The sequence below is a fragment of the Trichosurus vulpecula genome, chromosome 9, assembly GCF_011100635.1.
Source record: "Trichosurus vulpecula isolate mTriVul1 chromosome 9, mTriVul1.pri, whole genome shotgun sequence".
NCBI classification, from domain to species: Eukaryota; Metazoa; Chordata; class Mammalia; order Diprotodontia; family Phalangeridae; genus Trichosurus; species Trichosurus vulpecula.
This window is the reverse complement of record NC_050581.1, coordinates 186,998,562-187,015,615: the sequence shown is the minus strand read 5'-3', so window position 1 is coordinate 187,015,615 and position 17,054 is coordinate 186,998,562. Positions and strand designations below refer to the sequence as shown.

Genomic DNA, 17,054 nt, shown 5'->3' with positions numbered 1-17,054 from the left:
AGGCATCATTTTGCTATACAAGTGTTTCATAACATACACTTTTAATCACAGTGGGACCTAGTATTCTACATATCTTTCTGTTAATTGTGTGAAGGTAAATATGCGGTCTACTCTGAAAGATCATTTGTGAAAGCCTGCCTACTCCCTATTAATCACCCCATAAATGGTGTTTATGATGCACGTATAGATGATTCTTGCAAAACTTTTATATAGGGAGGAAAGTAGCCATGAGGTCAGTAATTGCTGATGTTCACTCCACTACCCTCCCTTTTTTTTGATTAATTAAAAGGTCTGAGTTTTTTCTATGCCTTTGGGATAGCCCTTCTCACTTCCAACCCATCTTCTCATGAATCAATGCAGTAACACCTTCATAACTGTGTTGCCTCCAGCATGGAATTCTTCGTGTACCTTCTAATTCAAATCCTTTTCTCTTATTTGTTTTATTTAGTACAATCTCTACTCAATTCTGAAAGCTCAGTCAGGACTGTGATATTAGAATTCAAGTGTGGCCATTTAATTTCCTTGATAATGAAAAGTTTATTTTAAAAAATTTGCTTATCTTTTCTTTCAAATGGTTGTCTTTCATCTATTTGTATTCTGATGACTTTGGGGTGACTTAATTTGTGCTTTTAATCAAGCTTTCTTGAGACTGGTGTTATATCCACTGAAGCGCTTTGTTTCATGGGGTAATACTACTCAATCTTCCAACATCTTTCTCAATAATAGTAATAATAATTAGCATTTATATACCACATAAAGATTTGCAAAGTGCCTTACAATTAATTATTATTTCATTTTACCCTCACAATCACTCTGGGAGGTAGGTGCTAATATCATTTTACAGATGAGGAAACTGAGGCAGACAGGTAAAGTGACTGAGCCAGGACCGCCCAGCTAGTAAGTGTCTGAGGCTGGATTTGAACTCAGATCTTCCTGGCTTCATGTCTGGTGCTCTTTCCACTGTGAAACCTAAACTCACTTAAAAATGAGTTTATACTCTAAAACTGGTGTTACGCATGGCTGCCATCTCTGTTCTCTTAGCAAGTCAGTCAAGTGTTTTAAGACTATAACATTTGGAGGTTCCTTTGGACTCCTTATTATAAAAACCTTGTTTACATTTGTTATACATCTATATAAAACTATTATAATTGGTGCCAACACCCTTTCTTCCTTTCAAACACTATTTTTCATTATCAATAACTTGTCTGTTAAGTCAGGATTGAGTTGATTCAGTGTCATGCCACGTTTGCTTCTCATTTTTATTCTTGCCTTCTTCTAACATTAACCTTCAATCTAACAAGTTGAAGGTCTGACTGTATCATTTTCTAGGTATTAAAATATAGTCAATCTCATTTTCATGACCTCATTCAGTATCCACAATGTACAATGCCTGCTGATTCTTTTGTTGGAAAAAATATTCATGTTATATGGGCAAAAGGATTTTGTGCAGCCCGTCAAGCCTCTGGACTCTCTCATTTCTTCCTCCTCACTCATGTTCTTCCCTATAGCTCTTACCAGCCTCACCTATCCCACTTTCGCAATGAAGTCATCAAATATGAACCTGTTTACTTTGAAAGACCTTTCAAAGAACCTTGTATAATTTCTCTCCCTCATCTTGTACGACAGAAGTAGGTAGATACGTTTTTTTCCACAATGGCCTTCAAAAAGAACTACAGTATAAATTACCAACTGTTCCACAAAATACTGACACTCGTTGACTCTGAGTTCACGTAAAACCAACTCCACTAATTGCTTTATTTGCCTCTCCAATGAGCACTTCTGATCCATCCTTCCATTTTTGCCTTCTGGTGTCATTTATAACAAGAATGTGAAGATTGATGTGATCCGGTTCCTACAGTAGTATATCCACTCACTGATCCATGGATGAGGATATCATATTTAGAATACCAACAGCCAAGTTCAAGTTTATGGATGAGACTGAAAACAAAGCACCCTTTGTCCCCTTTCTGCCACTTAGCCACTCACTATGGAAGAAGAAAGGGACCAATATACTGAGGGACATTTTGTATTTTTCTTTCTTTTATGGGTTGCCATGGCCAAAGAATTAACAACCAAGTAGCCAGCCTAGTATTGATGAGCCTCTCCATCTTTAGCTAGGCAGATTCTCAAAAAGCAGTCTTGGTCCCTCTTTCCCAGATTATATTCCAAGCCTTCTCAATACAGTAGAGCCTGATAAGCGTCTGAAATCTGTCGGCACAGCCTTCAAGAACCCAGTCACCTCCACACCATTCGGAGGCATCAGAGTAGGAATTTGTGGACATTTGTGAAGACCTTCTTTATCCACTTGATTTTTCCTGTATGGATAGTTAGTCTGCACTCTTTTGAGTGACTACAGATCCCATATAGGCTGCTCTGCCATGTTCCAGGGCTTGATGCAATCAGCACATTGTCATCCGCAAACAGGAGCATCTGGAGGGGATGATCAATAATAATAATAGCTGACATTTATACATTGCTTGAAGTTTTGTAAAGCACTTCAATATACATTATCTCCTTTGAGCCTCACAACAACCAAGTGAGATAACTAGTATGTATGTATTATTAATTTCATTTTACAGATAAGAAAACTTGAGGTTGAGAATGATTAAAGAATTGCCCACACTTATATAGCTACAATGTGTCAGAGGAAGGATTCAAACCCAGGACTCTGACTCCAGTCCAGCCCTCTATCACCCTACATTTTTCTTTTAGTACTTAGCCATCTTAACATCTTTGCCTGTACATCTGCAACCTACTTTCCAAGGAAATACAAAATTTTCTTTCTAGATTTAATTCTTAATATTTGATACTTCTGCTCATAATATATCTGTGTGTGTATTCACAATGCATTCAAAAATTACTTATTGTCAATTTTATGCAAAGCCCTATCCTAGGCATTGCAGAAATTATAACTATGAATAAAATAGTTCATGCCCTTAAGGAGTTTATAGTTTAAGTTTATAGTTTACTAGTCAGATAAGACAAGCAGACGAATAATAGTGCAAATAAAAGAGCTGAAAAATGCCAATGTGCTACAAACAAATTATCAGTTGGATAAGAAGCAGCAAAAACCATATTCAGCTGAAGTGAAACAGCTTTGTGAAAGGAGGTAGCATTTAAAGTGACTCTGTGATCCTATGAAGTAAGGAAAACTGGCTGTAACTAGAAAGGCAGAAAGAGGAGAGGACACAGAGAGAGATATAGACCTGTGACTTGGCTGGGTATAGTGAACTCTGGGTATGGAAACTCCCTATGCCAACGCAGACTGGCAAGTGCTCTGTATCTTATAGTCTTAAACAGTTATTGAAAGCACTGAGAGGTTAAGAGACTTATCCAGGGTCACAGACTTGGTCTATGTCAGGGGTGGGTCTTGAACTCAGGTCTTCTTGACTCTGACGACATCTTTCGATTCATTATATGAAGCTAATTCTTGTATACATTTGACCCAATATATACAGAAAAAAAAATCCAAGGTAGAAGCAACATTTTAAAAGTACTCAGAGTTATTATTACAAATTCTTCATCCTTGCATTTAACAATCTCTATTACTGGTCTTCGGCTTACTCCCTAACCTTTCCTCAGGTGACTCCTTTACACATCCTACATTCCAGCCAGAAGAGACTCCAAGTTGTACCCTCAACTCCGCATGACCTCTACCTCTGCCTTCACAGGATCTTCCTCTAGTGTCTCTCAGATACAATCACTTCCCTACAAAACTAGCTCGGATGCTACTACATTCTGACATCTTCCTGAACAGCCCCAGCTGTTTTCACTCTGTGATCATGGATTCCTAGATAAATCAGTCTGATCTTTTGTCTCTCACTTCCTACCACACCTTCTACTTACCTCTGTGCATAGGAATCTCCCAGGAATAAAAATAACAGCTCACCTTTATAGAGTGCTTTAATGTTTGCAAAGAGCTTTCTTTACAAGTGTTTTCATTTGTTCCTCAGAAGTGATACCCCTGTGAGGCACTACAGGAATTATTAGCCCAATTTTATAGATGTGAAATTTGAGGACCAGAGAGATTGTCATTTGCCTAAGCTCAGATAAGCTAAAAAGCTTCAGAGTCCAAATATGAATGAAGGTCTTTCCAAGCCCAGCATCTTTTCTGCACATCAGGCAAGCACTGATGCAATACGATGCAATGAAAGAGGGCCTGGATCTGGAAGCAGAGATCTAGGTTTCTTTCCTGACTCTGACATGTAATATAGGACCTCTCTGGGCCTCGATTCTTCATCTGTAGGATGAGGAGATGGACTGAGATGGCCACTAAGTTTTCTTCTAATTATAAATGTAAGATTCTAGATGAACCTTCTGTACTCTGACTTCTGACCCTAAATCATCAGCAATCTCATAGCTGCCAAATCTGATGGTCTCTTCTGAGAGCTCATCCTTTCTGACTCTTTGCTGTATTTGACACTGGATCACACACTCCTCTTCGATGGCATCACTGTCTCCCAAGTTCTCCTCCTCCCTGGATGACCACACCATTATAGTCTTCTTTGCAGGTTCATCACCCAGATCATGACCCTAACTAACAGGCTTCCCTGAAGGCTCAGCCCTGGCTGTTCTTCTCCCTGTATTTAAGTTCTCAGTGGCATCAACTCCTATGGATTCTCCTTGTGAGTCACACAGATAACACAAATTTATTCATCTATTCCCGATAACTCTCCTGAGCTCCACCTGCCATATCACTAATTCCTCATTAGACATTTTGCACTGGGTTTTATATAAGCTTCTCCAACTCAACAGGTCCATAAAAGAACTATCTTTCACCCTACACTCAGTCCTCTTCTGAATGTCCTATTACCGACGAGGCAACCAGCATTCCTCCGCTATCTCAGCACTATTCTTGACTCTCCCCTCACCCTACTCATCCTATTAGCTAGATCCTGTCTTTTCCACCTCCACAATATCTCTTGTGTATGACATTTTATCTGCACTCACAAAGCCTTCCCTGCTGATGGCAACAGTTTCCTAACTGGTCCCCTTACCTCAATCTCTTCCATATCTAATCCATCTTCCACATAACTAACTGATTTTCCCTTAAATGCACATGTGACCATGTCACTCCCCTACTTAGTGAAGTCCAGTAGTTTCGTATGGCCCCTAAGATCAATTATAAATTTCTCTGTTCACCCTTTTCCAGCCTCTTTATATTTAATCATTCCTCTTCCAGCCCTACGTGCAGTCCCACTGGCCTTCTCTGTCTTCCTTACAGCCAGCATTCCATTCCTTCTCCCCATGCCTTGGCATGGCCTGGAACATGCTTCATCCTCACATCTACCTTGCAGAATCGCTCACTTCCCTTAAGATTCTGCTCAAGAACTGCCTTCTACAGGAAGCCTTTCCTAATCCCCCTGAAAGTACACTCCCTTTCCTACCTTATATTTAACTATCTTGTGTTTATTCAGCATACTTTGTTCTGAGTGTATTTACACACGGACACGGACATACTGTCTTCTTCTCAAGAGAAGGCATTACTTCCTTTTGGGTCTCTGAATCCCCAGTGCCTAAAACAGTGCCAGGCACATAGGAAACACACAATAAATTCTTGCTGAACAACAGAGATGCCCTAAGGCCAAAGAATCCTTGCTATCTGTCTTTGTATCTCCAGCACCCAGAATTGTACCTTATACATAGCAGACACTTAATAAATGTGTGTCAAATTGAGCTGAATTCAGGACTTCTTAGGGAGGGTAAGACAATAAAAGAATGGAATAAGATGCATGGTTCTCCTTCTGCATCGGCCGAGTACCTTTGAGACACGCAAGGCCTCTGGGGATGAGCAGGATCATAGGTGTTCTTAGATACAGACTGTCTGAAAACTGCCTGTTTACAAAATCTAAATGGTAAGGTTTCTACAGCAGGGGAGTGCTGCTTCATTGATTTAAAAGAAACACATTTCTGCAAAAATGGTGTACCTGAAGGTCACATTATGAGGAAACAAGCATCATCAGATATTCTTCAACAACAGAACCTGAGAAAAGAAGAGATGAAACAAACACAGGTGCAATAAGGACGAAGAGAAACCTCTTTAGGGACCTCATAGCAAGGGGAATTTCCATCCTTTTGGACAGGAGATACACAATCTATTGGCTAACTATGCAGACAAGAGAAAAAAGTCAAGAGCCTACTGCAGATGGCAAGAGGATGAGGAAAGGATTCAGGGATATCCCTATATGCTCGGGAGTGATGTTCAGGGTTATCTAGTTCCCTGAAAGGAGAAAGAGAGCTGAGCTGGATTCAGGATTGCATGATGATCCTGTTCCTCTGAAGGCAGTTTGTTATCTGGCAAATAAAACTGTACCAAATCGTGGCATGATAAAGTTTCAAAGCTGCTGTACTTCTCTGAGGCTACAGGTAAAAGAACAGGAGGGAGGGAGACAAGAACTATCACTTTCACCCAACAAAAAGAGGAAAGAATAACTATGAACCACTGTGTCTACTTTCTGATCTCTATAAAAACTTTATGAGAATCATCATACATCAAAAACAAAATGAGAATAAGCAGGCTCTCCTATTTCATTTCCTACAACAGACCATATGTCCGTAACATATCTGACTACAAGGTAGAAAAGACATATAAGGATCATACAATATCTATTGTTTTTGGAATTCAAAGAGGCATCTAACAACTTCTTTGACTAAAATGCAACCTTAAAAAACACTTAAAATAAAGGGATCCCCATGTTATAGTACAATCATATAGAAGAGTGTACAGTAATTATGACCATGGAGTTATACTGCGTATCAACATCAAATAGAAAGCAGGAAGGCATATGTTCACCAATAAGGTGTTCAGTGTCCTGAAGGATGTCCTATGAGGGTCCAAATAAAAGAGGGATTACCTATTGACAGCAAAGACCATGGAAAGAACTTTGTTCAATAATCCACTGAGTACAAACATAAATAAGAAAAGAGGAAGACATATGCTCCTCCTCAAGGTGTTCACCAGGGTCCTGGAGGGTATTCTATGTAGAGTCCAAATAAAATAGGGATTAACTCTTGATGGCAATGTTCTTCAAAAGCTCCATTTTTGAATGAAATGATGCTGATTGCATTGAGCCCCTGAACTGTACAGGGATGTGATGCAAGGTCACTGACAAGAAAATTGGACTAGCCATGCACACTTAGATCAAAAATGTCTATGACATATAGCTGGTGATACAGGTCAATTTATCCATCAATTTAAGTATCTTAGAGTAGAGCTGCAGATGAACAATGACGCGGGGTACAGAAACGAATGGGAAGAAGACATCAGGCTGGATTACACTTTAGAAACTGCAGTAATTTCAGTGATCTGAAGCTGACCAATGCAAGCAAATGCCTATCAGTATCCTCTTGAGGATGCTATACAGTTGTGAATTTTGGAATATCAAAATCATAGAAGAATAAAAATTGTAAATGATTCAAAGTATAGATGTGTGGTGGCTGCAGTATGTTGTGAATCATGGCTCTCATGTGAGAAACAGTGTAAAAGACATCATCAAGAAAGTATATGATTGGAAAAGTAGGTGGGCCAGTGATGCACTGAATAAAAGACATCGGGCAAACTTGTCCCTTTATAGAGAAATTATGGAAAGAAACAGATAACCATAGCATGAAGATGAAGAGGTACAGTGTAGTTGCAAACTGCAAAGACGGAGGGCACAGCCATTCCAACAGTCAGGCAAGGTTCCAATGAAGTCTTGAAGTAAGTAATGTTACCCCAACGCTGTTAAACGGCAAGCTAAATATAATCACTTCCCTCAGATACTTTTCTGTCATTAAAATAGATTAGGCAATCATGTTCCTGAGAAATGGGGGCCAACAACAATGATCCCTGGAGAACCTTCCCAAGGTGACTCAGCGGGGCAGGACAGGAGGAACACTGGGCTTGGGACCCCAAACTCAGCTTGGCTGTTTGCTACCTATGTGACCTTAGGCAAATGTTTAACCTCTCTGGGCTTCATTTTCCTCATCTGCAAAATGATGGGGGTTTGACAACATCCTCTGAAGTTTTAAGTAGGAAGCTCTGTGATGACTGAAAAGATAAATACAACAGAAATATTCCCCCTATAGAAAGGACTAAAAGTCAAATATTAGTCTCTAGGTAGGGAGAGCATAAAATCAATCCCTATTTATTCAGAAGGAATAGGCTGTATCATAATTAAGTTTAATATTACTTAACTGACTATATTACATACAGGATATATACTGGATTTCCGATTTTCAAAAGAATAGGATTCGATAAAAACAGAATAAAATTACACTGAATTCAACAATATTCATTATATATCTATTATTGTAAGGCACTGCAATAATGAATGCGATTTTCTTAGTCTTTAAAAATTCAGAGGACACTTTAAGATAACCACAAGATCATCACTATGAATATTATCACACCATGACTAGGAGGAAGATTCTAATTACTTGAGTTGCTCCACTGTCTATTTCAGATAAACGTGACTTAGTGGTATCTGGGGGGCCTATACCCAAATTTCCATGGTTTTCTAAGTTCTGAATTATAGTTTGTCCTTTTTATACAAATATCCTATATCCCCTTCTAGATTCAATGCTTCGTGCCTATTCTGCATGGATTCTATAACCACTTATATATGTACCTGTCATCTCTCCCTCAATACCATGCATGTTCCCTTGAGAATAGGAATCACAAAATAAATAAACTTCAAAAGCTGGAAGAGACTTCATGTCCAGCCCCCACACAAAAGAACATTCTATGACACAGCAGTGACACGGCTGTCCAGTCTCTACTTAAAAACCTCCAACAAGGGGCCCACCACCCCTTTCGGTGGCCCATCCCCCTTCAGAACAGCTCTCACTGTTGGGAATTTCTTTTCCTCACACCAGCCTAACTGGCCTCTTTCCACCTTCCCACCACCACTTCCAGCTCTACAGCCTGGGGCCAAACAGAACAAATAGCACCCCTCCCCCACACAACAGCCCTTCACCTATTTAAAGTCTTCTCTTCTCTGGCCTCTTATGTCCAGTTCCTTCAACACATCTTCATAGGTCAATTATTTCATTCTTTGGATTGGAATCCCTCAGGCTGAGCACAGGGTAAACTCTTTATAAATATATTCAGCTGGCTGAATGATTCTATCATTCATCTTGTCATCTCCTACCTACAAGGAACTTAACATTTAATTTTTGTTAAAAATGAGAATGTGCAGTGATTACATTGCTACCACCTTGGTTCAGACCCTTGTCATTTCTCATCCAGATTGCCGCAGGAGCCTGCTCCTTGGTCCTGCGGCCTCAGCCTGCTCCCCATTCCAGTCCATTTTACACACTGCTATCAATCAGACTTTCCTTAAAACATAAATCTGTCTACATAACTCTTCAACCCAATTAACTCCAATGGCTCCCTAGTGCTTTCAAGATCAAAGCTAAACTCCTGTTTATTTTTTAAAGTTCTTTACAACCTGCCCCTTTCCTATCTTTCCAGCCTCACTGGGTATCACCCTGCTCTTCCAGACTATGTAACCCAGACAAACAGGCCTTCTCTCTCTACCTCCATCCCTTATCTCTGGGTCTTTGCACTGGCCAACTCCCATGCCTAGAACACACCATCTCCTCAACTCTGCGTCACCAAATCCTTCTCTTCTTTCAAGACTTAGCTCAAGCACCATCTTCTACATCCAAGTTTCTCAGTCTGGGGCCTGTGAACTTGTTTTAATATCATTTGTTTCATTTTTACTGCTATGCATTTTATTTTATTCATTTTTAAAACATTATTCTGAGAAGGGATTCACAGGCATCTACCAAAGTCTGCAACCCTAAAAAGGGTTAAGAACACTTCTTCTATATGAAATCTTTCCTGATCCCTCCACCTTCAAAAGTGCCCTCCCCTCCCAAACCACAGTGGATCTAACTCCTTTTTATTTATGTGTATCTATGTTCTTTCTATTTACTCTGTAGATATTTATTTGTATCTTTGTTCCCTCCTCCTGTAGAATGTAACATCCTTGGAGATTCGTGTCTGGTACACAGTGTGTTTAATGAATGGTTACTGATTCGATTGTTGAATAAAAGTACTAGGATAGATAAAGCTGCCTGAAATCTCCTTTGAGGTTATTAATTAAAACCAACATGATTCCCTCAATAAGGGAGGAAACTAAATGGAGCAGCCAAAATATGCTATGACACAAGTGGCCTCAACATGTGAAATTAACCAAACGTAGTTAGATCATAGAAAAAGAATCAGAATCGCATCATTTCAACACTCCCAGGGACGTGGGAGATCCTCTAGTTCAATCTTCTCATTTTATGGTTTAAAAAACCCTGTTGTCCAAAGGGAGGTGACTTGCCCAAGGTCAACAAGACACAAGAACAGAAAAACTGTCTCACTCTTAAGTCAAGTGCTTTTCTACTACGTGGTGATGCTTCTTTCCCATAATTACCTTTCTATATAACAAGTATTATGTTATAATAAAAATTCCCTAAATAACCTCAAAGTATTGTTTTTACACAGCAGAAATCTTCTATGGTGCCATTAGACATTATGAAGGAAACAAAAACTGTGTGATTTCATCATTTCATTCTTTTATAATGGTCATCTGAAATAATATGTGTTATATCCATGTGCAAAAAAAACCTTCCTCAAAACTGAAGCAAGTTTTATCACAATTATCCAAACATATTTTATAATTAGTAGAAAACTTCTTCTGTTTCCTCCCAACCTGAAATTAGAATTACTTTTGTATATATCCCTGGCTTCATAGAGTAAATGTAATTTAACAAATTTATAAAGGTTCATTTCCCCATTTGTTTCCAAGGTAAAATTTTTGATACATATTCAAATTGAAACATGAGACTGAGTTGAAAGCTTTTGGCAAGGAAGAGATTATAATGGTCACAAGTGCTATAAACACTGGAGATCGTGATGTGCTGGCAGTGCCTTCCTAGCTGGTAACACTTTGATCTCTCTCATTTGAAGGGCTTTTCTTAATTTCAGGATCTCTGCTCTGCCACCATCACTCTCCCCTTCTCAACCATAAAGAATTCCCATACCTGGAGACTTCACAAAAGGAAAAGGGTAATGAGCTAAAGGTCCTGGGCAGTCCAGTCTTAATTAGCAATGCAAAGTTACTAGGCCTCTGTTTCCCATCTGTAAAATGAGGGAATTGGATGAGTAGCATGGTATAGTAGGAAGAGTACAGGACAAGGAATAAGGAGGCAAAGTGCTGATGATCAACATGCACCTTGCCTTGGTGAGTAATAGAGAACTCTTTCCTGGAATGTTCCAGGCATTGAGGTCATAGTCCTATTCTCTCTAACAGGTCAGCCAGCCAGGAAGCAATGAAGTGATAATCCTCACTGCAAACCCCTGGGCCTTTCTTCTTCCCCACCAGAACTACCTGCTGATGCATGATGTGTCAAAGCCATCATTTATGGCAGCACAGCAAATGGGTAGTAAGAAACTCTGCTGGGAATTCAAAATGCCAAGAAATCTCACTAGAAGTGCCTTTATCTCTTCCCCCACCCCCCACCACAATGACCATACACCATCTACTAACCTGTGGGGAATTAGGCAATAACCACAACAGTCCTACTTGTAAAGTAAAAACCACAGCCAAGTTCTACCACCCAGAATCTCCTGCCACTAATTGGACCACAAAGTTTCCCTGGCCATGAAGAGTGCTGGGACGGCCACTGAGGCATGCAGTTAACCCACAATGAAGATTATGTGCGTGTAGATTTCTAATTAGAAATTTTCTAAGATAATTTAATTATTATGGTATTTTTATAAACTTTCAAGTTGGCTATTAATATCATTTGTCTAGCTGAATAAGATGCTGGTAATATGTTTTTAAAAACACAAAATTATCTGCTTCTCTAACTTCATAACTCATCACTGTTTGTACATCCTATGTGCGTATCACACCCTAAATTACTCTTTAGGAAAAATACGAGAATTTTATATAACCAGACACATGGACAGCATGTGAACTCAAAGCCAACTGAAGCCATCTTACCTGTGTGAAAAGAATGAACTGAGCGAACTGCCAAGGAAGCATGAAAGCGACATTAGACACAATGAGGGCGATGAAGTCTTTCTTATGATTCTGCCGAGACCTTAAGAGAGCGAGAATATCAATGCATTTAGTCAGAAAATGTCTTACTCAAAGACAGCCAGCAAGATGGAGCACCAGAACTGAAGTCTGAGCTGTGCGCGTCTCCTTCCCAGCCCTGACCTGTCCTCCTTCTCCTGCTCCCTCACTCCTCTAACGGCTGTCTTGAACTTCCTATCCTTCCATTCTCGTCTGGTCTCCCATCCCCCCTGTTCAGGCTTGATACTGAACCACACAGGCTCCTGCCCTCAGCAGTACCCTCTACCTGGAGGAAGCAGCGAGTGCCCTCAGAACCCAGAATGTCATTTTAAGCTTAAGGAGCAGGCTCTCTGGCCTGACTAGGCCTGATTTTGTCGACAACAAGAATCTAAGTAATTCGAGGAGTGAGAAAAGCACCCTTTCTTTAATGATCCTCTCCCCTTTAAAAATACAGATTCTAGTTTTTCACTACAAACTCCACAGTCTTATCGGTAACCATTTGTTCCATTTATGTGAAGGTATTAATATTTATGTGTGAAAGTCTCTTTGGAGAGACAAGCGTAAGCCTTCATTTCTGGTTTGTCTTCCCTGCAACTGCACTAACTCTGGCTCCTAATCATAATTCATCTGATTAAGGAGGTTTTTTTTCCCCTTATCAGCTTCACTTTCCTTCCTACCCAGACCTGAACACGTGGTCCACCCCATCCTTGGAGGACCTGCCTTTACATCTCGGCTCTGCTCCCCACACTCAGGACTTCTTCACAAAATGAGGGGTCTGGAAAGCTGATGTTCTAAGGTCCTCTGTGCCTCTAAATCCTGTAAGCCAAATCTCCTTGACCTTCTGCTCTTTCCACTACCCTCTACCCCAAAGCCCACAGCTCCGCTCCTATAGCTAAGGTTGCTAATGGGTTCTGACTGGCTCCACTCCAAAGGCAGACCAGTGCTCCACACAGTGTCTTCCTCTCTTACTGATTCCTCTTCTACACCTGTTCAATGGAGCAGAGTGAAAATTGGGTGGGATCTGGAATCTGAAAACCTGAGTTCAAATTCTGACTCTTACTCACTGAGTTGCCTTGGGTATGCCACTCAAAGCTCTTCACACTTCACTTTTTTTACCAAGGGAGCTAGACAAGACGACTAGCACTAAAGGCCCTTCCAACTCTATCTATCTGTAGGACTTTCAAATTCTCTACTCTAGCCCCTTCCCCAACTCTCGGAAGATAACCTCCTACTTTGTCAGCAACACTAAGTTTCAACCTGAATTGCCTCCATCAATTGTCTTCTTTCTCTTGTGAAACTCCTCCTTTCTCCCTTCTGCTGTTTCCTCTTCCAAGCTTGCAAACATGCTCGGACTGCTCGGAGCCTAGAAAGTCCGCTCTCGGCCCTCTTAGTGCAGTCTTCTCTGCATTCCTTTCCACTGCAAACTTCTGGGGAAAGCACTGGACATCCTACGCCTCCATGTGCTCATCATTCACTCTTTCCTCAAACTCCTGCAAACGGGCTTTTGTACCGACAGAATCTCTTTTGTTGATACTCTTTCCTCCACTGGTTCCCATGACATCACATTCTCAGGATCATCCTCCCACATCTCTGTTTCTTCTTCCCCCATCTCCTCCTGCCCTCTGAACCCGGGTGTCACTCTCAAGGATCTTTGTGTGGCTCCTTTCTCTCACTTTTCTAGACTTCCTACCTTTTGTGAACTCCATCTATTCATATAATTTCAATTATCATCTATGCTGAAGACAGATCAGAAGCTCCCCCTACCTCTAACCACGCCCTCAAAGCATGTGCTCTTGCTCTCACTCTCTCCCCCCACCCTTACTTAGTTGCCACTTCCTACTGATTATGTCTCTATAATACCTCATGACCACCCTAGTTCAGACCCACATCACTTTTCACCATTCTGCCTGCCTGGACAGCATGTGTCCTCTCATTTACTCTTCATATCAGTCTGAATACTTTTCCTACTGCATTGCTCTGGTCATCGCTACTTACTAGCTGTGTGATCCTGGGCAAATCACTTAACTTTGTTTGCCTCAGTTTCCTCATCTGTAGAATAAGCTGAAGGAGGAAAGGGCAAACCTAATAACTTCAGTGAGATTAGCAATCTCAAAGTCATCCTCAGCTCTTCACTTCCCCTCACTCTGCCCCATCCAATCCACTGTTAAATCTTGCTAATTGTCTCTCCGTAACAACTTCCCTAAATCCTCTTCTCTCTGTTCCCAGTGGCATCACCTCTCGCCTCCCTGATCCCTCCTCTCCTGTCACTCTCCTGCTCAATAAATAAGCTTCAGTGGCTCCCTGTGCCTTTAGGGAAAATCACAAACTGCTCTGCTTGGTATTTAAAGTCCTTTACAGTGTGGTTTAACCTGTATTTCTTGATAGATTCTACTTGCAGTTACTTTTTGCACGGCATTCCATCTCCTGCCTGAAGTCTTTCCCCTCCTCCCTTCTGCCTTCCAGAATCCCAGGCTCAGTCAGGGGCCCTGCCTCACCTACGACCTCCTAACCCCTCTCATCCTTACTCTTCATTTACTTTGTATAAACTCTGTATTTTTCATCTCTGTCCATATTACTGCCCCAGTCTTTGTATCTTTGCCTTTAAAAATCCTCTTTGAATTTAACTGAATTGAATAGTGGGCCTGGGGAAGCCTGGTCTACAAGGAACCTTAAAACCTGAGGTCCACCCCAACATCCCTTCCTAGGAAATCAGGAAGTGTCTATCAGGGGACTGATGCCCTGACTGCATAGGGTCCCCTAGCCTGAAATATACTTCCAGGTGTCCAGAACCATTCCCTATTCCCAGAGAGCAAAGCTGACCCAGGCATCAAAAGCAATCACAGTGGACGTTCATTATGAGCTTACAGTGAAATCCTGAACTCGTATTTCAGTCACATCTGACGCTCCATGACTCCACTCGGGGTATTATTGGCAAAGATACTCCAGCTCATTTTACAGATGAGGAAATTGAAGGAAACAAGGTGAAGTGACTTGCCCAGGGTCACCCAGCTAGTCAGTGTCTGAGGCCACATTTGAACTCAGAAAGATGAGTCCTCCTGACTCCAGGCCCAGGGTCCAGGGCTCTGCGCACTGTGGCACCACCAAGCGGCCCTCTTTGTACTTTGCTCCCCACAACTTTCAAATATTTACATTGTTAATATACTGGCTGCCATCCAAAACACACATTTTCCATCATTTACACTCAAAGAACTAGGGAAAAATAAAAACTTCCAGGTAAACTATCAGCAACCTGAACAATTTAGAAATGCTTGGTAAATATCCTTACTGCCTGCCATTGAAACGATCTCTGAAAAGTAGTCAAAACATTTCTACAAAAGTCACTAATGCTTCATATATAGTTTAGAGATGTGTCATGAAAAACGATCCCAAATTAATAATCTTGAAAAAAATGATACAACAGTTTGATTCTGACAAAGCAAGAAAAGATAATCTAAAAAATAGCATGGGCAAATACAAACAGAAAGAGCAGGAACTACCTACTAAAAAGGTGAATAGACTAGCTAAAAGATGAGACCTATATCAACAAGTAAAAAACTTTTTTTTACAGTAAGTTTTAAAATGACATTTTTAATATAGTTCCTAGATTATCTTAAGTGTAAATAATATTTCTAGATTACTATTGCTTAATTCATTTCGATAAGTTGATCCCTTTATAAATAATACACAAGTGTCTAAGTTTTGTTCCAATCTTTTAGATAAACAAGAATCTTAGAAATTCAAGTATGCTTACTAAGTAACTAAGCATTAATTAAAAAAAAATTACCTGAGAATGTGAGTTATAAGCAGCATCTGAAGTACATGGAATGGGTAGGAGAAACTTTCTCGGAGGGGTGGAGTCCACATCACACGTGTAGACTGAAAACAACAAACTGCTTAGTTTATTATATATTTTACTACACTTAAAATTATTAAATACTCTTGGTAAAAATCATGACTTGTAAGGTTTTTGTCAATAGAAGTAAATAACTACAACATAGCCTAAGTATGGCTCTTCAGGTTAAATTTCCCAGTCCAAAAAACCAAGACATAGTTCTACAACTAGAAAGGAAGGACACAGGGTAAGGGGACCATAAGAACCTATGGGTCACTGGTACTACAGGGCCAGAACTAGGTCTAGGAACTTAAAGGGTTGGGACTGTAACTTGCCTAGAGTTGTTCTCAGACATGTAAGATTAGATATTTACAAACACCAATGGAGTCTGCAAATACCAAGTTCAAAAATTTACACAAATCACTGCTAACTCCAGAGGCTTCAGCATTTGTCAACTCTCTTAAAATAATTATCTGATAGATATCTATGTGTTTGTCAATTATTGAAATATCACAGAAAAATATACCTAATAAATTTTGAACATAGATTGGTTCTCTCAAAATTCCAAAGTAGGGGGCGGAGCCAAGATGGCCGCATGAAGGCAGCCTCTTACCGGAGCTCTCTCACAAGGTCTGTCAGATTCCCATAAAAAAGTGAATTTGAGCAGATTTGAGAGAGTCAGAAACCGCGAGCAGTCTGCGTGGGGCAAATTTCCGAGCCGGGAGAGTTTGAAAGGCCGGAGGAACGAACCTGCAGGCTCGGAGAGTACTCGGTGCGGAGCTGCTCCAGACCAAGGCGGAAGCGGCTGGCCGGGAAATCCACGTGGGAGACGGGCTGGGAGAAGGCTGGGCGCCCAAAACCGGCAGAGATCCCCAGGCCTCCCAACACAGGACGGCAGTCTCTGGGAGCGACGAGAGGCAGCGCAACGCCAACAGCCACGAAAACACCCAGCCCTGACGCTTGCAAAACCCAGGAACTCGGCTTCTTGAACTTCCGGAAGACTCAATGGCCAGGTAACCGGCTCTAGCCCCTCCCCCCCTCACCCAGAGAATTCCTCGGGAAAAAAAAAAGAGAACTGAAACAGAGGAGAGAGTAGCGGGGCTTCACAGGACAAATACTAGAAGCTCATTAGTCCCAGAGGGGAAGAGTCGGCAGGGGGCCAA

At 40.9% G+C, this 17,054-nt stretch overlaps 1 protein-coding gene across 1 annotated transcript in view; it reads right to left on the bottom strand.

The window, feature by feature from the left end:
* The window catches only part of LOC118831314 (probable C-mannosyltransferase DPY19L1), a 174,430-nt gene that overhangs the window by 87,428 nt on the left and 69,948 nt on the right, over nt 1–17,054 (bottom strand). The window contains exons 8-9 of the mRNA XM_036738602.1: nt 15,844–15,935; nt 11,985–12,084 (exon numbers count right to left, since the gene is read on the bottom strand). Of these exons, the coding sequence (XP_036594497.1) occupies nt 11,985–12,084; nt 15,844–15,935 (192 nt within the window). The remainder of the gene's footprint in view (nt 1–11,984; nt 12,085–15,843; nt 15,936–17,054) is intronic.